Genomic DNA, 25,532 nt, shown 5'->3' with positions numbered 1-25,532 from the left:
GTTAGCCGGGCTGGTCTTGAACTCCTGGCCTCAAGTGATCTGCCCACCTCGGCCTCCCAAAGTGCTGGGATAACAGGCTTGAGCCACCGCGCCTGGCCCATCTCTACAAATTTAAAAATAAAAAATTAGCTGGGTATGGTAGCATTGCATCACTGCACTCCAGCCTAGGCAGTAGAATGAGACCCAGTCTCTTTAAAAAAACAACAACTTTTTTAAATTAAAAAATAAAAATTAAAAAATTAAATTCATTTTTTAAAATCACTACAATGAATATTCTACTTAGTACATGTATCTTTAGCTACCTATGATAGTATTTCTGAAGAATATTCTCCTATAAGTTAGATGTCTAGGTTACAAAGTATACTTTTCATTTTTGACATGGCTAAACTGCTGTTCGAAAGAAATTGTAGTGATTCACACACACTCCATGTATGATAGTGCCCCCTTCATTCTCAGCAAAACTGAATGTTATCAGCTGTTTTATCTCTACCAATTCTGTAAGCAAATAAAGATATTTTATTTTATGTATATTTGATTATTGGTGAAGTTGAGCATGTTTTTATTTATTGGCCAATTGTATTTTGTTTCCACTTGTATTTTTTAATGAATTGTCTGATCATGTCCTTTGCTCATTTATCTCTTAGGTTTTTGACATTTTCTTTGTCTGGCTACATCAATTTTAGTTCATTCTTTATCTGCACCATCAAATACAGTAATCACTAGCCACATGTGTCTACTTAAATTATTTAAAGTTAAATAAAATTTAAAATTCAATTCCTCTGTTACACTAGCCGTATTTCAAATGCCCAGTAGCTACCATATTGGACAGGGCAGATATAGAACATTTCTCTCATCACAGAAAATTTTACTAGACATGCTGCTTTAGATAAAATATAATCTGACATTATATCTTACTAGTAGAGATTAGTTATTTGGTGAGTTCTTTAGCTGTCTTTGGTATCTTTAATGAATTTAACAATTACTAAAGAAATGACATTTTTATGTTTAATCATGCCTCATAGAGAAATCTGCAATTTGATAAATGGTTTTCTTCTTAATTTTATTCATAGCATTTATGCTATATAGCCAGTATATTACTTCTTATATAAAATTTTATACCAAAAAGACATATGAGGGTGGCCGGGCACGGTGGCTCATGCCTGTAATCCCAGCATTTTGGAAGGCCAAGGCAGGCGGATCACGAAGTCAGGAGATCAAGACCATCCTGGCTAGCACGGTGAAACCCCGTCTCTACTAAAAAATACAAAAAATTAGCCAGGCGTGGTAGTGGGCACGTGTAGTCCCAGCTACTCGGGAGGCTGAGGCAGGAGAATGGCTTGAACCCAGGAGGCAGAGCTTGCTGTGAGCAGAGATCACGCCACTGCACTCCAGCCTGGGCAACAGAGCGAGACTCCGTCTCAAAAAAAAAAGAAAAAGAAAAGAAGGTCAAGACATATGAGGGATAGTAAAAATTTGGTCTTAAGCATGAAGTTGATCTAGGCTTTCACAGAACAAAACATAATTTTGTAATAGCTGGTTTTTTTAAAAAAAAGACCCAAGTGTTATTTTAAAATCATGAGACTTCCCTGAAAAGATAAAAGTAAACTATAACCTTTGGACTCATTTTAGAGTTAAATTCATTGTTCTTTCTTAAACACATGGTGTTAAGTTAGAATCTGATTTGTTAGTATTTGCCTTGTGATTGCAGGAACATGATGAAGCTTGTCTGGCTGGAGTGGCCCAGATGTCCATAAGAATGGGAGACATACGTCGAGGGGTTAACCAAGCCCTCAAGCATCCCAGCAGGGTCCTTAAAAGAGACTGTGGAGCCATATTGGAGAATATGAAGGTCCTCTTTTGTCTGCATCAATATTCATATGATCTTTTGTACATAATAACTTAGTATTTTAATAATCCTGTCTTATTTTAGCAATTTTCAGAAGCAGCCCAGCTGTATGAAAAAGGTCTCTACTATGACAAAGCAGCATCTGTTTACATCCGCTCTAAGAACTGGTAAGAGCTGCCTGCGGTTTGTTTCTGAACAGGACTGGAAATGAATGTGCCTCTGGGGTCTCCCCACTTGCCTCCTTGCCTTGCTTTCTCCCTGTCCATTCTGTTCCCCTATCTAGACCTGCCCTTCATCTCTTTTGTTCTCCTTAGATAAGTTCATATTAATAGTTCTTTTTCCAAAGAATAGCACATTCTCCTGGTTTGGTGTGGAGAAATCCTTAGTAGGAAAAAACAAAAACCCCCTTGTCCTAACAGAGTTAATGGACTAACCATTTTCCTACCCTTGGGGGTGGGAGTGGAGTGGGTGTTAGGAGAAACAGCAATTAAATCAGCTTTTACCCATAGGAGCCAAGATTTTCTTTTTTTTTTTTTGAGACAGAGTCTCGCTCTGTTGCTCAGGCTGGAGCGCAGTGGCACGATCTCAGCTCACTGCAACCTCCACCTCCTGGGTTCTAGCAATTCTCTGCCTCAGCCTCCTGAGTAGCTGGGATTACAGACGTGCCGCCACTATGCTTGGCTAATTTTTGTACTTTATTTTTCTAGTAGAGACAGGATTTCACCATGTTGTCCAGGCTGGTCTTGAACCCCTGAACTCAGGTGATCTGCCCGCCTCACCCTTCCAAAGTGCTGGGATTACAGGCCACTGCATCCCGCCAGGAACCAAGATTTTTGAAAGATAGTAATAACTGTTTTTTGCATCCTAAAACCTAACATTTGGTTATAGCAGGCTACTTTTGGAGTGAACATGGTACTCATATTGTTCTCCTGGACCTACTTTTCCAGGGCAAAAGTTGGTGATCTTCTGCCCCACGTTTCTTCTCCTAAGATCCATTTGCAGTATGCCAAAGCCAAGGAAGCAGATGGAAGGTTTGTACACTTTCTCAAATTTATACCGATTTAAAGTAATATAAGCTTTACAAATTAACCATTGATATTTGCAACCCTGTAAGAAAGGCAAAGTAGAGAAAGACAGAAAACACCTTTATTTAATCTTTTGTTGGCCTGAAGTGCCAGACTATTAAAATCCTCCTGTACCTCATATATCTCAGTGTTTCCTTTATATACTCAAATATAGACTAATATCTCTTTTTATTTGAGGGTTTTATAGTGGAAGTTGAAATTTTGATATAATATGGCATGAAAATAAAGTGATTGTTATTTTATTAAGGAGGATTATTATTGTATAAATCACAGATGCAGGGGGAAAAAAAAGTGAAGAAACATGAATTCCACACATACAGCTGCTTGCTGAAGCCACATAGGACTGCTTGTTTAAGCTTGTTTAAGCTGCTTAACTATCCATTGCTATATTTTAACTGTATTTAAAAATCTATAACTCTATTGTAATACAGTTAAAATATAGCAATGGATAGTTAATATCCTAAACATACAAAGATCTCCCACTACTTAATACAAGAAACTCAAAGACACTAATAGGAAAATGGGCTAAAGACAAGAACACAAGTGCCAGAGGAGGAAATACAATTATGAAATTGCATTTGATGTAAACATGAAAAGGTTCTACCTCACTAATAGTAATTAAATTAAGGCAACCTGCCATATTTGGAAATACTTATTTTAAACTAATAACCATGTTGTCAAAATATGCTTATATGTACACAACCAATAGAAATGTAACTTTTGGGCTGGGCATGGTGGCTTACACCTGGAATCCCTGCACTTTGGGAGGCCAAGGCAGGAGGATCACTTGAGGCCAGGAGTTTGAGGACAGCCTGGGCAACAGAGAGAGAGCCCATCTCTACAACAAGTTTAAAAATAAAAAAAATTTTTTAAAGAAGTGTAACTTTCTATAGCCTCTGGAAATTAACTTGGAAATATCTACTAAGAAACTTTTAAAGGAGATTTAATACCCTGCACTTTTAGAAAAGTAACCTTAGGAAATAGAGATATACACCGAATGTCTTGTTGAAATGGAGGGAGCTGAGAGCCGGTCAGGAACTGAAGAGGGGTCCTGAGCTCTATCTGGAGGTCAACACAAAGGTATGAGCTTTGTGACTGAGGATATGTAAAGGTTTTATATATCACCATGAAGCTGTATCTATAATTGTGAAAAAAAATCTACATTTTCTATGTTTTCTGTATTACTGTTATAATCTTCGTACTTAAAAGGAAAAAAAAAGCAGTAAAATGTAAAAAAATATATGGCTTTAATTCAGATGGGAAAATACAATTTAATATTGATATTTTACTGTTCATTTATCAAATTCCTAAAAAGAACATTTTAGTAGGATGGTTCCTGGTATTTTTCTGTTAAAGGAAAAAGAAGTTCAGGAAAAATAAGCAGTCACCATCAATAACATGAAAAAGTGTCCTAAACAGTTATCAACATTTTCTCCCCAGTTTGACAGTGTTAAAAAAAGTTTATCTGAGCTATGTTTTTACAGATACAAAGAAGCTGTTGTGGCTTATGAGAATGCAAAACAATGGCAAAGTGTAATCCGCATCTATCTGGATCACCTCAATAATCCTGAAAAAGCTGTCAGTATTGTTAGAGAGACCCAGTCTCCAGATGGAGCCAAAATGGTAGCCAGGTAACATAATACATTAATATTTTTGGACTTTCAAAAACTAACCATAAAAGTAAGCCTCCACCTTCTATCATCAAATATATTAATTCAAAAGGAATATTTAGTCTTTATTTTTTTTATCAGGTCTAAGTATTTAAATTCAAAGGCTGTTGTGGTCAGCAGACAAGAGTATGTCTTTCAAGTGTAAGCATATAATATAGAACTGCATGCTGGGTGTGGTGGCTCACACTTGTAATCCCAGCACTTTGGGAGGCCGAGATGGATGGATCACCTGAGATCAGGAGTTCAAGACCAGCCTGGCCAACATGGTGAAACCCCATCTCTACTGAAAATACAAAAAATTAGCTGGGTGTCATGGTGCATGCCTGTAGTTCCAGCTACTTGGGAGGCTGAGGTAGGAAAATCGCTTGAACCCAGGAGGCGGAGGCTGCAGTGAGCCGAGATTGCGCCACTGCACTCCAGCCTGGGTGACAGAGTGAGACTCCGTTTCAAAAAAAAAAAGAACTGCAATTTATCTAATAAATTTTGATTTTTAAATGGTTCCCCTGGTTGAAAAATTTTATAAATCACAAACTCATATAAGAGTCTAGCTAATTAAAGAAAGTACTTTGCTTCAGGTTTTTTCTACAGCTTGGTGACTATGGGTCTGCCATCCAGTTTCTTGTCATGTCCAAATGTAACAATGAAGCTTTCACACTGGCTCAGCAACACAACAAAATGGAAATCTATGCAGATATTATTGGTAAATATCATTTTTTCCCTAGTTCTCTTCAAGATGTTTATCATAAAAACACTTTGTCGCTTATGATCTAATTATCAGATTGGTATACATACAAGAATGCACTTGGTGTAAATGTTTATCATTTATACATAGACACACATGTATCTATGTTATGTGTTGGATTTGAAGATCCCTGCTACTTCAAGGTGAGATGGTATTGTTAAAAAGGACTATTTTAAAAAATTAAGGGTCTTTCTGTGTGAATTCCAAGAGAGGCTGGATTTCCCAAATCCTGCTATTTATCAGCCAGTAGTAAATCAAAGATTTCAAAATGAAGGTGATAGAAAATGCAGGATGATTTTTGAAAATGTAAATATTTTCATTTAAAAATCGAGTTACAAATGATGAAGAGTGATATACCCAAGATGTGTTTTTCAAAGATTTGGACAGTCCAAAGGAGAATTTGATATTCTGGGAATGCCTGCTTAGAGGTTTTCTTCTCATGTTTGCAATTATTTTTAGAAACTACTGAAATAATTTTCAAATTTTCATTTCATGGACCATACGTAATGTTATTTGTGTTTTGTTTTATTTTATTGTGCTAAAATATATATAACATAAAATTTCCATTTAAAAGTGTACAATTTGGTACATTCATTCACGTTGTTATGTGGCCATCACCACTGTCCATCTCTAAAACTTTTTCATCATCCCAGACTTTCTCTGTACCCATTAAATAATAATTCCCCATTGCCCTCTTTTCCCTAGACCCTGGTAAGCATGATTTTACTTTCTGTATCTATGAATTTGACTATTCATGGTACCTCATATAAGTGGCATCATAAAATATTTGTTCTTTTGTGTTATTTTGTTTTTTATAATTCACAAAATGACCATAAGAATTGATGTTAGGATTCACAAGAAAATATTTATTTCAGTCTTCAAGGAAACAAATTAGGTAAAAGCTTCTTGGGATGCTTTGGCTTCCCAAATGACTTCTTGTGAAGTCATTAAGATAATTAGAGAAAATAGAGTTAAAAAAAAAAAAAAAAGGAAGTACAGATAAGCAACTTTAGAATTGCCAATGCTTAACTTGACAGATGACATTTCTGTCCTAATGTTACCACCACCATTTCACTAAAGCAATTTTTCTAAGTTCATAAGAACATGATTTGTCTTATATCAGGTGTGTATATTAAGGGTGTGTGTGTGTGCCTCCTCCCACCTTCAAAACACACACATACTTTTCCCCACTTTGCTTTATGCCTTTCTCTTATAAACCCCCTTTTCCCCCAGCTGGAGGCGCAGGGTGGTTGTTATACTTTAGTATTCTATTGGGCCCCAACTCCCATAGGTAAATGTAAACAATGAATTGGAATTCCAGCAGCTTTGGGGGTCCTTCTTCCTCTATGCTTAATGTATTTAAGCCCCAAGCCAAAGGAAAAACAGTCATATCTTTAACCAGCATCTACTGGCTACTCGAATGTCATCTTCCCTACTTGTCTGACAAATATACAGACTATTGTTTAAACCAGGCATTGCTGAGAGGGATGGATTCCATTTGTATTACTAACAAAAACCTTATAATTTCCTCTCCTGGATCACATTTAGAGTTAAAAAAAAGATGGAACAGAGTCAATATTTGGGGTAATTGTGATAAGTATGTTTTGTGACGAAAACAGACATTAATAATTACATTGATGTTTGCTGTTAGGAGTTTTTAATCACCTATTTTTAGATCACTCATTCTTAGATTTTATTTTCAGGTTAGCAATAAAGGGTAAACAAATTTTGCTCAGATATTTTACTCAGTAAACTTCTGTTATAGGTTCTGAAGACACTACTAATGAAGACTATCAAAGCATTGCCTTATACTTTGAAGGAGAAAAGAGATATCTTCAGGCTGGAAAATTCTTCTTGCTGTGTGGCCAATATTCACGAGTTAGTATTTGCCAAGAGAATATACACTGACTACGCAGGAATAATTGTAGGAAATATATGTAAATGCCAGTAACTCCCACTCAGATTTGAAATCTCAGAGCTAACTCTGAAATCTTCCTCTCCCTCCCACACCCAGTCACAGCCTTCCTTTGTAATACCTCTCACATCTGTCACTTTCATTCTAACTACCATCAACTCAGTCCAGGCCCACATGACCTTGCTTCTGATTATTGCAGTAGTTTCTTATTTTTCCTGTTTTTAGTTTATCCACCTTTAGAGTTTGTCATCCTTCACTTTGTTCCCCAAATAATAGTTGCTTTCATTGTTACAGAGTCCCTTGGCCTAAGGCAGGGGTTATAGTGTCCAAAGAAGGGACATGATAAGTGAAGCTATGGGGTAATGCTGTGCATTGTTCATGTGACAGGGTAGGGACTACTGAACGGCACATATCTTAAGAAGCCAGCTGTTACTCACCTCCATAAAATTGTTGTTTTTTAGGAATCCAGGCCCTGTAGTGCCAGATCATATGATTTTTTCAAGAGAAACGGAAGCTTGGGGCTGCCAGTTTTGAAATATGTGCCCCAATATTTATAGAATACCTCACTGGCCAAAAAAAACATGTCTGTGTGTGAATTCAGCCTACAGGCCACCACCAATTTGTTGTTGCTGGCTCTTAGATAAAGTCCAAACTCCTTTGCTGGCACTTAAGAGAATTTCCATAGTTTGACCAACCAGCCAGAACTCCCTAATCTGGCACCCAGCTGTTTCCATAGAAGAGTCCCACACTCCTCTGACAGCCAGGACTTCATCCATCCTGTTCTCCATCTGGGTTCCTCTCTGCTCCCTACGCCACCTACCACAAACCTATTCATCCTTCAAGTGACACCTTCAGGATCATCTCCATGCCAAACCATCTTTTCTTCCTCAGAGCACCTATAAAAGAAAGAAAAAAAAAACACTGACAATCCAGTCCATTTGTCTTTTTATAGTTGTAAATTTCTTCCTAAGTGTGGTGTTATGGTGTGCAGGAATTAGACAATTATGACTTAAAATATTTGGTCTCTTATATTATCATCATATCACACAGATCTTCCTGGTAAGATTGTACGTAACACAGAAAAGAGGGGCCGTGCCATACCATTCCTGGTATTCTCCACGGGATCTAGCGAAGTCCCACATTCATAGTAGCAGGTTGTCAGTAACTATTTGTTGAAAGAATAAATGAATGAAAATAATTAAATCTTCCTACTGAAAAGGGCACATTTTGCCTTTTCATTTCATCAGGACTAGATTCTTCAGAGGGTTAACTGGGTCCTTCCATTTTTTTAAACTATACCCAGCTTTTAAGGATATATTTAAGATCCAACACTATGCGAGCCCCTGGTTGAGATGAAGATACTTTCAGACTGTAATTACTTTGTGTAAAAGCTGTGTGAAAGCTTTGTTTTCCCTAATGTGAAAATATTCTGAAAATGTTTAATTGCTATAATTCTCTTTTCAGGCACTTAAACACTTCCTGAAATGCCCAAGCTCAGAAGACAATGTGGCAATAGAAATGGCAATTGAAACTGTAAGTACACTTTGACTGAAACTTTCAAGAATGCCAATTTTTAAAAAAACTTCTTGAAGAAAATTTTAAATATATGCAGAAGTAGACCAAACAGTATAACAAACCCCTACATACCCATCATGTAGCTTCAACAGCTGTCAGTGCATAGACAGCCTCGTATTCATACCCTCACCCTCTTTCCTGGGGTTTTTTTTTTTTAAGTAAATCGCAGTCACCGTATCATTTCACTTGTGGATACAATATCGGTGTCTAAAAGATAAGAAACTTTGGATTTTCTTTTAGGTGTAACTTGAGTACAGTAAAGTTCACAAATCCTAAGTGTACAACTGGATTAGTTTTTTCCTCTGTGCATACCTGTGTAACCCCTACCCAGATCAAGATATAGAACATTTCCAGCTACCGAAAGTCTCCCTCATGTCACCCCCTAGTCAATATCCCCCACCAAAGGTAACCACAATCACGCATGTGTACGCTTGTGTCCAGTTTCAGTCAGCATTATGTATGCAAATGTGTCCGTTTGTGTTACAGCACATAGCAATAGGTCATTCTTTTTTTTTATTCCCAGTTACTCGGGAGGTTGAGACAGAGTTTCACTCTTTTGCCCAGGCAAGAGAGCTGTGGCGTGATCTCGGCTCACTGCAACGTCCAACTTCCAGTTTCAAGCGATTCTCCTGTCTCAGCCTCCCGAGTAGCTGGGATTACAGGTGCCTGCCACCATGCCCAGCTAGTTTTTGTATTTTTAGTAGAGATGGGGTTTCACCATGTTGGCCAGGCTGGTCTCGAACTCCTGACCTCGTGATCTGCCCACCTCAGCCTCCCAAAGTGCTGGGATTACAGGCATGAGCCGCTGCGTCCAGCTCAGCAATAGGTCATTCTTCATTGCTGTGTAGTATTCTACTATATGACTGTACCACAGTTTATTTACCCCTTACTCTGTTAATGGACTTTTGAGTTGTCTCCAGTTTGGGCACATTATGAATAAAGCTGACATAAAGCTGTTCATGTCTTTTGGTGAACAAAAGCCCTCAGTTTTACTGAGTATATATCCAGGAGTAGAATCATTAGATCGTAGTATTCTAAATACAGGTCTTTTTGTCAGATATATGTTGCAAAAATCTTCAAAGGCATGGCTTGCCTTTCTATTCTCTTGATGAGCAGAAATTCTTAACTTTTAATAAAGTTCAACACATGAGTCTTTTATAGTTAGTGCTTTTTGGTCCAGTTAAGAAATTTTAAGCTGGGTGCAGTGGATCACTTGAGGTCAGGAGTTCAAGACCAGCCTGGCCAACATAGTGAAACCCCATCTCTACTAAAAATACAAAAATTAGCTGGGCATAGTGGTGGGCACCTGTAATCCCAGCTACTTTGGAGGCTGAAGCAGGAGAATCACTTGAACCTGGGAGGCAGAGATTGTAGTGGGCCAAGACTGTGCCATTGCCCTCCAGCCTGGGCAATAAGAACGAAACTTCATCTCAAAAAAAAAAAAAAAAGAAAAGAAATCTCTGCCTATCCCATGGTCATGAAAATATTTCCCTTATGTTTTCTTCTAGTAGTTTGTTCTATCTGTCTCATTTAGGCTTATGCCCATCCCGAATTAATTAGGTATATGGTATAAGGTAGGGGTCAAGGATATTTCTTTTCAATGTGGATATCCTGTTGACCCAGCACCATTTATCAAAATACCATCTTTTCCACCACTGAATTGCCACAGAGCATTTGTCATAAATGAAATGACATGAAATTACCATGTAGTATAAATCTGGTTTGGGATCCTCTAGTCTTTTCCTTTAGTCTGTCCTTGTACCAATACTCCATTGTCCTGATTACTGTATGTATTGTATATTATAATCTTTCTGTTTCTGTGGATTTGCCTATTCTAGACATTTCATATAAATGGAACCATATAATATGTGGCCTTTTTTGCCTGCTTCTCTCATTTAGCACCATGTTTTCAAGGCTCTTCCATGTTGTAGCATGTGACAAGAATCCATGCCTTCTTATGGCTGAATATACCACACATTGTTTATTCATCAGTTATTGGGCATTTGTTGTTTCTTCTTTTTGGCTATTATGAGTAATACTGCTATTAACATTTGTGTGCAAGTTTTCATGTGGACATGTGTTTTCATTTCTCTTAAGTGTATTACTCTTAAGTGTATTAGGAGTGGAATTGCTAGGCCATATGTAAACCCTATGTTTAACATTTTGAGAAACCGTCCAACTGTTTCCCGAAGCGGCTGACCACTTATAGTCCAACAGGCACTGTGTGAGGGTTCCAGTTTTTCTAATAGCAATTCCTTGATATTGTCAACTATCTAGTTAGGGTTCGAATTTCTTCAACTCTTGCATAAATGCTTTCATACAGTTGGTTAGTTCACCTCAGTATCAAGACAAGGCTCATGTATTACATTTAGTTTATATGGGCCTTAAGTCTCTTTTAATCTCCCTTCCCCTCCCTTCTCTCCTTTTCTCCCTCTCTCTCTTCAACTCTATCTATATCTCCTAAACACCGCCCGCACACGCATACTTGCTATTTATTTGTTAAGAAAATGGGTCATTTATCCTGAGGAATTTCTGACATTTTGATTTAGCTAATTACATCCTTGTGGTATAATTACCCTGTATTTCCCACCCACTAGTAGTTAAATCTAGATACTTGATCAGATATAGATGATATTTCTGTAAAAGCAACTTCATAGATGGTACCGTGTACTTCCTATTCTCATCACAGCAGTAGGGCCATATCTTTTTTTTTTTTTTCTGTTTTGTTTTTTTTGTTTTTTTTTTTGAGACAGAGTCTCACTTTGTCGCCCAAGCTGGAGTTCAGTGGTGCAATCTCAGCTCACTGCAACCTCTGCCTCCTGGGTTCAAGTGATTCTCCTGCCTCAGCCTCCCCAATAGCTGAGATTACAGATGTGTGCTACCATACCCAACTAATTTTTTTGTATTTTTAGTAGAGACAGTGTTTCACCATGTTGGGCAGGCTGGTCTCAAAATCCTAACCTCAAATGCTCTGCCCACCTTGGCCTCCCAAAGTGCTGGGATTAAAGGCATGAGCCTCCACACCCGGCCTAGTAGGGCCATATCTTAAATCATACTTGGGCTGCCATAACAAAATACCATAGTCTGGGTGACTTCGGGAGTTTGAGAAGTCAAGATCAAGGTGCTGGTAATTTGGTTCCTGATGAGGGCTCTCTTCCTGACTTGCAGACAGCAGCCTTCTCACTGTGTCCTCACGTGGCCTTTCCTATACATGTATGCAAGGAGAGAGATTTCTCTCCCTTCCTCTTAAGGCTACAGTCTAACCTTAATTACCTCCCAGAGGCTCCATTTCCAAATACCATTACATAAAGGTTGGGGCTTTAACAGATGAATTTGGGGTATGTGGGGGACACAAACACTCAGTTCATAGTAGCCCATATTTTTGTGGTCTTTTTTTGTTGTTGTTGTTGCCCTGGCTGGAGTGCAGTGGCATGATCTTGGTTCGCTGCAAACCCCACCTCCTGGGTTCAAGTGATTCTCCTGCCTCAACCTCCTGAGTAGCTGGGACTACAGGTGCCCACCCAGCTCCTATGGTTAAAAAAATTAACCACACCCGGCTAATTTTTTTTTTTTCTATTTTTTAGTAGAGATGGATGTTTTACCATGTTGGCCAGGCTGTTCTCAAACTCCTGACCTCCAGTGATCCACCCACCTTGGCCTCCGAAAGTGTCGGGATTACAGGGGAGAGCCACCACACCCGGCCTGGTCTCTCTTTTTATGGTGTTAAGATTGATTATTGGGTGTAGGTGTGGTCAACCTGATCAATCTGTGATAAGCTTTCACATCAACTTGTCACCTAATGATTTCAGCAACCATTGATGATTATTACTTAGATCGGGGTATCCAATCTTTTGACTTCCCTGGGCCACACTGGAAGAAGAAGAAGACTTGCCTTTAATTAATAAGTCCAGAAGGACTCTAATTTGGGTAGTTCAAGTGTCCATCGCAGGATTAGTCAACTGGTGGCCACAGGGATGGAATATCATGCCTGGGCAAATTGGGTCAAATTCCTACCACTAGACAAAGTTCAGTAGCCATGGAGATGGGGTCTCTTAAGACATAGAATTTCCACTGGAACTCCATGGTTGAAGTGAAGCAGAAGCATCTCTCAGAAGAGTTGAAGGAATGAATATTAGACAAAATTATGGATGTCCCTTGCAGCTGTCAAATTTCTCTCCTTTCATTAGTATTCTGTAATCCCACAATACTTCCTCATTCTTGTATTTCTAATGGATTTTGTTAAATTTTATTAAGGTCAAGGACATGTAGTCAGTAAAACCAACATATTTGTACTTATTGCTGGGATTACTTCATTCAGACAAGTCCATTCTGAACTTTACTACTGGAATTTTTTTCAAGTGCAGCTGCAAATCATTTTATTCTTAAGCTGCAAAACCTCTCATGGTTCCCCATTGCCTCCACAAATTATTCCCAAATTATCCTTCATGGCTCATAAAACCTTAGAAATACCTGGAAGTGAACCAGTCTAACCTCCTTCATTTTACTGATGGGGAAACCGAGGTACCAGAAGATGATATGACTAACCTACAGACACCCAAATAGAAAGTAGTCGATCTGGGACTAAAACCAATGCTTTCTTTCCTTCCCACTTACCTCTTACACTCCTCTAGGTCAGCAGCCTGTGCTACAACTAAATTGGCCACTTTTTTTTTTACCCCCTTTTGAGACAGGATCTCTTCTGTTGCCCAGGTGGCGTGATCACAGCTCACTGCAGCCTCGACCTCCTGGGTTCAAGCAATTCTCCCACCTTAGCCACCCAAGTAGCTGGGACTACAGACATGCCACCACACCTGGCTAATTTTATATTTTTTGTAGAGATGGGTTTTTGCTGTGTTGTCCTGGCTGGTCTTGAACTCCTAGGCTCAAGTGATCCTCCCACCTTGGCCTCCCAAAGTGCTGTGATTACATGTGTGAGCACAGTGCCCAGCCTTAAACTGCCCTCTTTTATTTGAATAGTTCAGGGTTCCCCTTCCTTCGTTCCTTCACTCTTGCGCCTTACACCTAAAACACCCCTACCCCTGCACCTCTGCCTCTCGTACTCCTACCCAATAAGCCTTTCCTAAACTGTCCTCGAGATGAAATTTCACCCTCCCTAGAATGGTCTAAGTACTTTGAACGTCACTTACCGCTGTAGTAACTCCCTTCAGATTTACAAGTTCCTCAAGGTCCAGAACCCATCTCTTCATAGAGTGTTCAGCACGTGGCAGCCACTCAATTAATATTTGTTGAATCGAGCACATGTTGGTCCCTAGCTCAGTGAAAACAGGTGATAACAAGTTTCCTTCCCAGTCTTCCATTTCTTTCTTTCTTTCTTTCTTGGGGACCTTCCCCTGGGGGAAAAAAAAATCACTTTTACTCGTGACTTGCATTTTCTCACAATCTGCGCGCTCTTTCACCTGCTGATTCGCAGCCAGAAGCCACACCCCTGAGTTATCGGGTTCACCGTCAAAATGCTTGTGCTTCACCCACCCCCATCCATCCCCATCCTCGACACCTCAAGGCTTTGAAACACCTCCTTGGTTTATGGAGGGGGAAGGGAAATATGAGACCCCTCACTGGGAGATGATGGGGAAGGTGGGGCTCACTGGTGTCCCTCAGGTGAGTTGGGAGAGTCCTCCTTACCTCCTTGCGCTCAGCTTCTGCCTTCCCCACTCCATGAACTTGCTTGAAAAGGTTCCCACAGATCTCTCACTTGCTAAATATAGAAGTCTCGTGTCAGTCTTCACCCTACTCCATGTTACAGTAACATTTTACCCTGTTATACTACATCTTTTTGGACGTTTTTCCCCTCAGAACACTGCATCTTCTGTTCTCCACTTCCTTCTCAGATGGTCCCTTCTCAGCCTCCTTCCCTGGCCCCTCTGCCCCTTCAATGCAAGCGCCCCTCAGCATTCTATCTGCACCCTGCCATGAGTTGCCTTTGCTTGGCCACATCTATTCCCTGCTGGCTCTCCTGTCTGCCTGTCTGTCCTGACACTTCGAGTATGCTCCACTCTCCCTGGGGACCGCTGCCATTATTGCTGGTGACAAAAACAATAGGGACAGCCGGGCATGGTGGCTCACAGCTGTAATCCCAGCACTTTGGGAGGCCGAGGTGGGCGGATCACCTGAGGGCGGGAGTTCGAGACCAGCCTGACCAATGTGAAGAAACCTCATCTCTACTAAAAATATAAAATTAGCCGGGAGTAGTGGCATATGCCTGTAATCCCAGCTACTCAGGAGGCTGAGGCAGGAGAATCACTTGAACCCGGGATGCAGAGGTTGTGGTGAGCAGAGATCACGCCATTGCACTCCAGCCTAGGCAACAAGAATGAAACTCCCGTCAAAAAAAAAAAATAGGGACACCTATCGAGTGCTGGCCCTGCCAGTGGGGTGGCCACATTTTGCATATGTAATAGTGAAAATTACTCAGTGCTTCTCTGAAATTTAACTTTAACTGGGAATACTGTATTTTTGTTGTCTGTATTTGACAATCCTGTCTACTTGGCACCTGTTCAAGCCGTGTACATGTATTGACTTATTTAATCCTCACAGCAGTTCTGTGAGTTAGGTGCTATTACTGCCCACGTTGAGGCCCCAAGAGTAACCTGCCCAAGATCACACAGGTCTCAAGTAGTGTCACTCAATTGACCCCCAGCAGGCTGGCTCCAGAGCCTTTGCTTTAACCATTTCTCTGTCCTGGCTTATTCACCCAAAGCCATCCACAGAAGCCATCAAGAGAACAAGCTCTATCATTTATGTCCCAACATCCCTGCTTTACCGAAGTGGCAAGAGCAGAGGTGACACAGATTGGTGAAAGCCTAGCTTTTGCCCTGACGGTGACCACAGGCAGGGCCGTGTGCAGAAATCCTGCAGCCTGAGAGCCTCTGCACCTGCAGGTTCAGGGCCATCTCTCTCTTACTCAAGTCTGCTGATTGCACCCTTCCTGTACCGGACAGATAACTTGCAGACTTGTCCTCATACCTCCCCTGAGGTGTAGCAAGCAAGGCCATGTGTTGCTGAGTCCCTAGTGATCATTTCCTCCATTGTCTGGTGGTTTTCTCATTGTAATGTCATTACCATGACAAGACTGTTCAGTGTTCCTTCCCCTAAGTTGAGCTCCAGGTGTGTTTTTGGCTCACTCCTTTTTAATAGACACAGAAGTCTGAAGCCTCCTAATTTTGTCAGTAATTCCCTAGTGCTCCCCCTAAATTCCTGACCTCACACATTCTGTTCCTATTAAACTCATACATGCCCATCCTGCAATGTGGTACATAATTTTTCCGGTTCAACACCACCCAATACTTCAATGATTTAACTCACCTTTATGGAGATGAATTTTTTTTCTTCTTTTTTTTTGAGACAAAGTCTCACGCCATCGCCTAGGCCGGAGTGCAAGGGCACGATCTCGGCTCACTGCAACCTTCGCCTCCCAGGCTCAAGCCGATTCTCATGCCTCAGCCTCCCAAGTAGCTGAGATTACAAGCATGCACTACCACACCCAGCTAATTTTTGTATTTTTAGGAGAGACAGGGTCTCATCATGTTGGCCAGACTGGTCTTGAACTCCTGGCCTCAAGTGATCCACCCACCTCAGCCTCCCACAGTGCTGGGATTACAGGCGTGAGCCACCGTGCCGGGCCTGGAGATGACTTTTAAGTAAAGATTTCTAAGCCAGCCTTCTCTCCAGAGCCGCACCCACATTTCAGCTGCTTGCCTTTATCCAGGCTTCTCTGGCTGGGACCCTCACTTCTTTACACTTTTGATGACGTGTAGTTGTGCGGAAGACCTTTTCCTCAGGGAGCCGCTGCAGAGGAGGGCACCTGGAATGATATCGTTGTGTCAGCGCTTGTGCTTAAGATGCTGTCCTCAAGGTGTCATAGTCATTTATCTTAAAGTTTTTATTAAAACATCCAAGGGCCGAGCACGGTGGCTCACGCCTGTAATCTCAGCACTTTGGGAGGCTGAGGTGAGCAGATCGTGAGGTCAGGAGATCAAGACCATCCTGGCCAACATGGTGAAACCCCCATCTCTGCTAAAAATACAAAAATTAGCTGGGTGTGGTGGCGCATGCTTGTAGTCCCAGCTACACAAGAGGCTGAGGCAGGAGAATCGCTTGAACCCAAGAGGAAGAGATCGCAGTGAGCTGAGATCGTGCCACTGCACTCCAGCCTGGCAACAGAGCAAGACTCTATCTCAAAAAATAGTAATAATAAATAAATAAATAAATAAATAAATAAATAAATCCAAGAAGTACATTCTCTGTGCATGTGAAAGAAAATATGGTATTTTGATACAGCAGCTAAGAAAAGCTATAGCGTCTAAGGATAGATTTTTATTAATGGAGAATCTAGCAACAAATGAAGAAAGGCCCTGATCCTATGTCATATTTCAGGCACTTTACTATAGATACTATTAATGTTTTTTATTCCATCTCCCTAAGCAGAAGATTGTCTTTTTCTCCAGTGTTGCTCGATTTAAGATGGTGAATTTGCTGGGTCTTCCTCTCTTATTAAACAGGTTGGTCAGGCCAAAGATGAACTGCTGACCAATCAGCTGATAGACCACCTCTTGGGGGAAAACGATGGCATGCCTAAGGTACTGAACACGTGGGCTTCGTGTGCGTCCTCAGATCCCAGTTACAGTTTGATTCTGCCTGTTTTTACCCATCATGCTTTTACAACATAAACGTGAAAAATTTTCTCCCTGCCAGTAGTGTAGATAATCTAGACCAGGAGTGTCCAATCTTTTTGCTTCCCTGGGTCACATTGGAAGAAGAAGAATTGTCTTGGGCCACACATAAAATACACTAACAATAGCTGATGAACTTAAAAAAAAAAAATCACAAAAAAAGTCGTACTGTTTTTAAAAAGTTTACAAATTTGTGTTGGACTGCATTCAAAGCTGTCCAGGGCCACATGTGGCCTGCAGGCCATGGCTAGAGCAAGCTTGATCTAGACAGACCCTGCGTTTTGGAGGATAACGTATATTTACTCTTTAAAATTGGCTTTGTCACCTGTGAGATAGCCGTGCCCCTCTAGATAACAATCCTCACCACATGCAATTTTTCTCAAATGTTATAATTTTGTTTATTCTAGGAACTATGAAAAAAGATCCCTGACATTGAAACGATGACCTAGCACTCATCTCTAAAACTCAGAGTGTGCTTTGTTTACGTTCCCAAAATTATGGAAATTAACAAAAATCAAATTAAGCATAAAGGTAGTTCTCTATAACATAAAATAGAAATAAATTGGCCAGGTGCGGTGGCTCATGCCTGTAATCCCAGCACTTTGGGAGGCAAAGGCGGGTGGATCACTTGAGGTCAGGAGTTGGAGACTAGCCTGGCCAACATGGCGAAACCCCGTCTCTACAAAAAATACAAAAATGAGCCGGGCGTGGTGGCGCGCGCCTGTAGTCCTAGCTACTCAGGAGGCTGAGGCAGGAGAATTACTTGAACCCAGGAGGCAGAGGTTGCAGTGAGCTGAGAGATTGTGCCACTGCACTCCAGCCTGGGCAACAGAGTGAGACCCCATCTCAAAAAGAAAAAGTAAGAAAGAAATCATTACAAGCATATTTTCAAAATATGTGACTCACTGTGGCTTCCTACAGAATGTCCATCTTCTCCCAGTCCTGGTGCGGAGAGACTCACATACCTTTGAGAATGCCCCAGACCTCCTTCTTCCCCTTTGCTTTATGTTCAAGGACATTTGCTGGTGAAGAACTCAAGTCACTGATTGGAAGCAAGGGCAATAGCATGTCACCGCTGGAGAGGACTGTAGTGGTCCCTGAGTCCATTTTCTGCATCTTACAGATAAAGCCACAGAGACCCAGAGCAGCTCAGTTAACTCATCAAAGGATACAGGCCCTTCAGCTGCTTCAGCCACCTCCCGTGGTGTCCACTTACTCTAATAATCTGAAAACCAGCATCAGATGCTCGCAGCTGTCTAAAGTTGGAATAGGAATGGAAAATGGCCAAAGGCCAAAGAAAATTTTATAGGTCAGAGAAAATTGATATGCATATAAAAATTATTGAAAGTTTGCAAAATTCATGTGTCATGTAAGAATATCGTTTGTTTCCAAGCACATGAGAAATAGTCTGTGGACTAGGGTCGGGAATACAGACTCAGATTCTGTGGTTCAAATCCTGGCTGGCCCCCTCCTGTTGTTTCAGCTTCTCATCGGTGAAATCAGGGTGGGTATGAGGATTTAAATGCATTAGTATTTCTCAAGTACTTAGAATACCACCTGGCCATATTGAGCTCTGAATAAATGTTTAATAAATAAACTAATTCTTTATTCATTGAGTTTTTTAAAGCAGTATCAATTCTCAGTTACTGGCAGATGAATGTCATTCTAACTGAAATACAAAATTTAATCTCCCCTTAGCTAACGAAGAAACTAATGTTTCTATAATGGTTTATATGTCAGGATGCCAAGTACCTGTTCCGCTTGTACATGGCTCTGAAGCAATACCGAGAAGCTGCCCAGACTGCCATCATCATTGCCAGAGAAGAGCAGTCTGCAGGTGGGTCCATGATACATACGTGTTACTCCCCAAACAGGCAGCAGAATCAAGCCCCAGCCCCTTTTCTGTGTAGGAAAGAGTAGACCCTACATTCCTAACATGGGCTTGCTTTGAACCCAAAAGACTAAAGAGATGACCATTCTAGGTTTCAGAGGGGTTAAACAACGTACTGTCCCAGGAGACTGTATAAATGTAAGAGACTAAGATCGTCTCTTGTCAAGTGCTATTTCCTCTCCTCCCCCACAGCCTCAGAGTTTCTGCCTCATGAGTGATGTCTCCTGTCACCCCTCCAGCCCACAACCCCCTTCCTACAGACTCATGGCATTTTCTTCCATTCCCTGTGTTTGGCCTTAACAATATGAGACATTAGGCAATGGAGGGTAATGATGTGGTGCTGTTATGGACCTAGTTCTTTTTTTTTTTTTTTTTTTTTTTTGAGACAGAGTCTCGCTCTGTCACCCGGGCTAGAGTGCAGTGGCGCGATCTCGGCTCACTGCAAGCTCCACCTCCTGGGTTCTCGCCATTCTCCTGCCTCAGCCTCCCGAATAGCTGGGACTACAGGCGCCTGCCACCATGCCCGGCTAATTTTTTTTTGTATTTTTTAGTAGAGACGGGGTTTCACCATGTTAGCCAGGATGGTCTCGATCTCCTGACCTCGTGATCCGCCCGTCTCAGCCTCTCAAAGTGCTGGGATTACAGGCTTGAGCCACAGCACCCAGCGGACCTAGTTCTTGATAATATGCAGAGACTGTTGATAGACTCTTCAGGATGGTCCTGCTCACATGTGCTGTCTGTACTTATTGAGTGACAGAATTAGTCTGATATCTTCATTAATTTTTGTGAGCTGATCTTAAATCTTTATAGATGTGGACACAGTTTTGGAAAATATGCAGTCAAATAAATCATTACTTTTTTCAGCTTACATTGATCTAACAACACCTTCTTCCTGTCAGATGCGTAATAGGAGCTCAGCATACAGAGAGAACTGAGCCACAGTTCAGCCCTCAAGGTCATAATTTGATGGGAGAGACAGAAAGTAAATTCAGAGTTGTTGGACAGGGTGACAAGTGCCAGACTAGAAAGAGAAATAGGCTGAAAAGGCACAATTAAAATAAGAGCGACTGCTGGGTTACCCACAGCATCCTGAAGGTTGGGGTAGGGAGAGTTGGAGGATGGAGACGAGAGAAGGCAATGAAAGCTTTAGCTGAGTTTTAAAAGGATGGGGGAGCAGGAGACAGGGGGAGTGGGAGGTGCTGGGAGCCAAAGTGCTGGGATGTGGGGAAATGGGGGTGTGGGGAAGTGCTGGGATGAGGAAAACTGCTGGCAAGGCTGCAGCATTTACATGCCTGGAGAAGGAAGGGAGGGAAAATCAGGCCAGAAAGGAGCGCGGAGGCCAATCCTGAAGGGCACGAGTCCTCTGCTCAGGAATTTGCACTTACAGGCGTGAGTGGCGCCATTGGAGGGTTTTATGCAGGGGTGTGACCTTGAGGTGTCTGAGTGTGGATGAAGGCTTGAGGGTTTTCAAAGCATACTCTGACATCAGATGTGGGCCCAGAGCAATCCTGATGAGCACTACTGCAGAAGGAGATGGTGAGAAGCTTTCACAGTGGGCATGGGAAGGGAGGCTGGAATTGGGAGACTGAGAGACTCAGAACTCCATGGCCTGGTGGACTTCAGGGCCAGGGGGGTGCCCTGAGGAAGAGTAAGACATCAAGGAGGACACCACCATTTTTCACCAGAGGGACTGGCTAGGTGTTCATAACATCAATTAAAATAGGAACTATGGCTGGGTGCATTGGCTCACGCCTGTAATCCCACCACTTTGGGAGGCTGAGGAGGGTGGATTTCTTGAGCCTAGGAGTTTGAGACCAGCCTGGGCAACATGGTGAAAACCTTGTCTCTACAAAAAACACAAAAATTAGCCAGGCATGGGAGGATCACTTAAGCTCAGGAGGCAGAGGTTGCAGTGAACAGAGATTGTGCCCCTGCACTCCAGCCTTGGTGACAGAGCGAGACATTGTCTCTGATAGACAGACAGACAGACAGACAGATAGGAAATCTGCTGAGTTGCTTTGAATAAGACATTATTAAGCGATTACGAATAACAAGATTAACAAAATCCACTTGTAAGATGGGGGTCCATAGAACGTCCTCGGATTTCACCCTTTGCAGTAATGTAGTTTTACCACCTTTTTTCAAGGCAACTACCGGAATGCACACGATGTTCTTTTCAGTATGTATGCAGAACTGAAATCCCAGAAGATCAAAATTCCCTCCGAGATGGCCACCAACCTCATGATTCTGCACAGCTATATACTAGTGAAGGTGAGGCCTATGGAGTGACTTGGGACATAACCTGCCAGGTGTTTGTCCCCCATTGAGATTTTCTCCAGGCATTTTCCATTGGATTAGAGTGATTGCCTAGATCTCTGTATTGTTAAGTAACAAAACAAGATACAGAACACTTCTACAATACGCTGCCTTGTGTGGAATGAGGCACGGGGCAGGAGGCACAGCACCAACTCCAGTGTGGGGACAGGGAGACGAGGGGGACCAGGCTTCCCCATGTGCATCTTCTTATAGTGTGGTGTGTTGTGTTGTTTTGTTTTTGAGATGGAGTCTTGCTCTGTCGCCCAGGCAGTGGCACGGTCTTGGCTCACTGCAACCTCTGCCTCCCAGGTTCAAGCAATTCTCCTGCCTCAGCCTCCCGAGTAGCTGGGATTACAGGCACACACCACCACACCCAGCTAATTTTTTTGTATTTTTAGTAGAGATGGGGTTTCACTATGTTGGCCAAGCTGGTTTCAAACTCCTGACCTCCCAAAGTGCTGGGATTACAGATGTGAACCACCATGCCCTGCTTTCTTATATTGTTTTGATTTTGAAACATATAAATGTATTACCTGTGCCAGAAAAATAGATTTACTTAAAATATCTTTGTTTATCCGAAACTTGTTAATTTATTTATTTTGTGAGTGGATTTCATAAAATTCCACTGCTTTTTAAATATTGTTTAGTTTTCATCCAAATGTAAAAATAATACATGTTCACTAAGGAAGTGTAAAGAACATCAAAAAGAATTTTTTAAAAATTCATCCTTTAAGTCCACCGTCCAGATATAACAATTGTTAACACTGTGTTGTATATATTCTTTGTACTTCTATAAATGCATGTTTTTTACCAAATTGGGATTATGTTGTGTATATTGTTTTTGAAATCAGTAATTATCAATACAAACAAAAATAGATCCTGCAAACATCAAGTACTTGTATGTATAATTTACATAAATGAGGCTGGGCATGGTGGCTCACACATGTAATCCTAGTACTTTGGGAGGACACGGGAGGAGAATCATTTAAGCCCAGGAGTTTGAGGCTGCACTGAGCTACAGTCACACCATGGCACTCCAGCCTGGGCAACAGAGCGAGACCTCAACTCTAGAAAAAGACACAATACAACTTACATAAATGTCACATATATTCATGTGTACATTTATATATATACATATCTCTGTAAAGATACAGGCAGATCCAACTGACATATTTTTTCAAATGTTCATTTATGTCACAGTACATCTTTTCATATTAATGCTAAATTGGTTCTCTGACCTGTCCACAAGAGCAGTCATGTTATGAATGATTTATATCCTAATTATTGTCTATATCAGCACTGGCCAGTAGAACTTTCTACAGTGATAGAACTATTCTATATCTGTACTTCTCAATATGGTAGCCACTAACCTGGCTATGGAGCACTTAAAATACAGCTAGTACAGCTGATAAACTACATTTTTAATTGTATATGATTTTAATTTTTAAATGTAAGTAGCCATACATGACTAATGACTACTACATGAGACTGTACAGGTCTATAATGCTGATTCTAAGGGAAATGCATCTGGAGTTATAACTTGCAACCTCCAAGAGTACATTTCCCTTCAGAGAGTCAGGAGGACCCTTCTTCCATAAAGATGGGGGTTGGAAGGAGGGGAGTCTTTCTCAGCTGCAGACATGAGTGGTGACATCAATGTCCTGGGAGCACAGAATCTGGCAAAATGGAGCCTTTAGGAGTGCAGTGGGGGAGGGGAAACACATTGGTGGAAGATGTGGGGCAAAAATAGGAATTCCTGACAGAGGGCTCTCCTGCAACAGAGCTTTCTAGCACCGTAAGCCACAGGGGTGCTTCTCTCGTCCTTTTCTTTTTCTCTGGCCCCAAGCGTTGGCATCATTCCACACTCACCCTGCACATTCTCACCAGGTATCAGCAGCCCTGACCCCTCATCTGTCTGCTTCTCTCCTCCCCACTGCCTCACTTTTTAGCCTCCTTATCTCACCCCTGGATGACTGCAGTGGCTTCATGGCCTGGCCCCTGCTGACTCTCGAGGCTCACCCCATCCTAAATGCACCCCTCAGTGTGTCACTGACCCTGCTGGTCCTTGCCTAGTCTCAGGCCTTCTGCCCATCATTGCCCTGTTAGCACAGACAGGGCCCCTTTCCTTTAGCAGATCATTCTCTTTCTTTCTGCCTGATTCGTGACTCACTCAGCTTTCAGGTCTTACCACAACTTGGTGAAGTTGGTCCCCCAAGAATGGCCAGTAAGAGATAGACGGGATTTGAACCATATCAAGTGGTCTAGGGCAAAGTCAAAAGCAGAGCATAGAGTAGGTGAGGCAGGTGAGGCCATGGAGCCAGGCAGCAGCTGTTGAAGAGAAAAAAGGGAGGGATCTCCAGTGGCATCAGCCAGGAAAGTCTACAAGGATCCCACAGTGACCCTGGGCCATAATCAAGGAGTTATTTGGGGGAACAAAGCATGAATTGGGGCTAATCAATGACTATGAGAAGAGTAAAATATGTCATTTGTTTCAGATTCATGTTAAAAATGGAGATCACATGAAAGGGGCTCGCATGCTTATTCGGGTGGCCAACAACATCAGCAAATTTCCATCACGTAAGTACCACTGACCACGCTGCATGCCCCATGCCCCACGCTGGCACAGCACCCCTTGTGCAGGCTCCCCAGGCCGCATGCCCCATGCCCCACGCTGGCACGGCACCCCTTGTGCAGGCTCCCCTTGTCACTAACTCGTTTAATTATCACAGCAGCTCTGTGAAGTGGCATGTCAGGGCCCCAAGACCACTCCCAGGTTTGATGATTCTTCACTGGGAGGATTTACAAGAGTCAACACACGGTAGTACCAAAGCTGAGATTTACCACAGCAAAAGGATCTGAGGCAAAATGAGCAGAAGGATTCGCCCAAAAGCGAGCAGGTGCAGGCACGGACCTCCAAGAGTCCCTTCCCAATGGAGCACACAGGACGCAAGTTCAGTAACTCCTCCAAGACTGACTTGTACAACATGGCGAAACATAGAGTGCCAAGAGGCTCATTGGAGACTTAGCAGCCAGTTTTATTGGGGTGTGGTCACGTAGGCACCCCCTGCCTGGCATGTACCCAGTTTTCCAGGCTCCCAAAGAGCAGGTGTTCAGCATAAACCACATTGTTTGTACAAAGATTTTAGGCACGGTGAGCCACTCATCAGTTCTGGAAATGCTGGGAACCGTCTCCAAATCTATGTTCCAGATGCGAGCCAAGGGTTAGCTGTTCAAGCCTTTCCAAGGATGACAGTCTCAGGCCTGCACACACAAGTACTTTTCTGCACAAACTGGGACAAAAGAAATAACATTTGCCCGAGATCACATTGTCAGCTAATAATGGTCTGACTCTGTGTTCACAAGCACAGTAGGGTGTTGCCTCTGAAAAGGCCCCACTATTCTTAAAGCCATGTCATGATAGCATTCTTAAATAATTAAATCCTGTCACATTGTGACAGGGATCAGCAAACTTTTTCTGTAAAGGGCCAGATGTAAAATATTTTAGACTTTGTGAGACATATGGTCTCCGTCACAACTGCTCAACTCTGCCATCTTCTCATGAATAATACATAAACCAATGGTGTTTCATGACTGTGTTTCAGTAGAGCTTTATTTTTGGACACGAATGTTAACCACATACACTTTTAACATGTCACAAAAATACTTTTGATGTTTTTTCAACCATTTAAAAATGTAAAAATCACACTTTGCTCATGGGCCATATAAAAAGTCAGAGGGCTAGATTTGGTCCATGGGTCATAATTGGCCAACCCATATTCTCTTAAGTGTATTTTTGTCATCG

At 41.8% G+C, this 25,532-nt stretch overlaps 1 protein-coding gene across 9 annotated transcripts in view; it reads left to right on the top strand.

Moving 5' to 3' along the window:
* WDR19 (WD repeat domain 19) overlaps nt 1-25,532 on the top strand; it is a 94,368-nt gene that overhangs the window by 56,960 nt on the left and 11,876 nt on the right. For 4 of the 9 annotated variants that reach the window (XM_003898587.3, XM_021938364.2, XM_009206680.4 and 1 more), the window contains 11 exons: nt 1,709-1,849; nt 1,931-2,013; nt 2,794-2,877; nt 4,416-4,562; nt 5,177-5,301; nt 7,109-7,221; nt 8,723-8,791; nt 17,353-17,430; nt 19,264-19,360; nt 21,561-21,685; nt 24,226-24,307. In XM_003898587.3, coding sequence (XP_003898636.2) covers nt 1,709-1,849; nt 1,931-2,013; nt 2,794-2,877; nt 4,416-4,562; nt 5,177-5,301; nt 7,109-7,221; nt 8,723-8,791; nt 17,353-17,430; nt 19,264-19,360; nt 21,561-21,685; nt 24,226-24,307 — 1,144 coding nt within the window. Of the gene's footprint in view, nt 1-1,708; nt 1,850-1,930; nt 2,014-2,793; nt 2,878-4,415; nt 4,563-5,176; nt 5,302-7,108; nt 7,222-8,722; nt 8,792-17,352; nt 17,431-18,537; nt 19,230-19,263; nt 19,361-20,313; nt 20,912-21,560; nt 21,686-24,225; nt 24,308-25,532 lie in introns of those variants that run through there. The other 5 variants (XR_646876.3, XM_009206679.3, XM_021938366.2 and 2 more) reach the window with 5 other exon arrangements.

Source organism: Papio anubis, chromosome 3 (assembly GCF_008728515.1).
Source record: "Papio anubis isolate 15944 chromosome 3, Panubis1.0, whole genome shotgun sequence".
Taxonomy (NCBI): Eukaryota; Metazoa; Chordata; class Mammalia; order Primates; family Cercopithecidae; genus Papio; species Papio anubis.
This window is presented reverse-complemented; position numbering and strand designations above follow the sequence as displayed.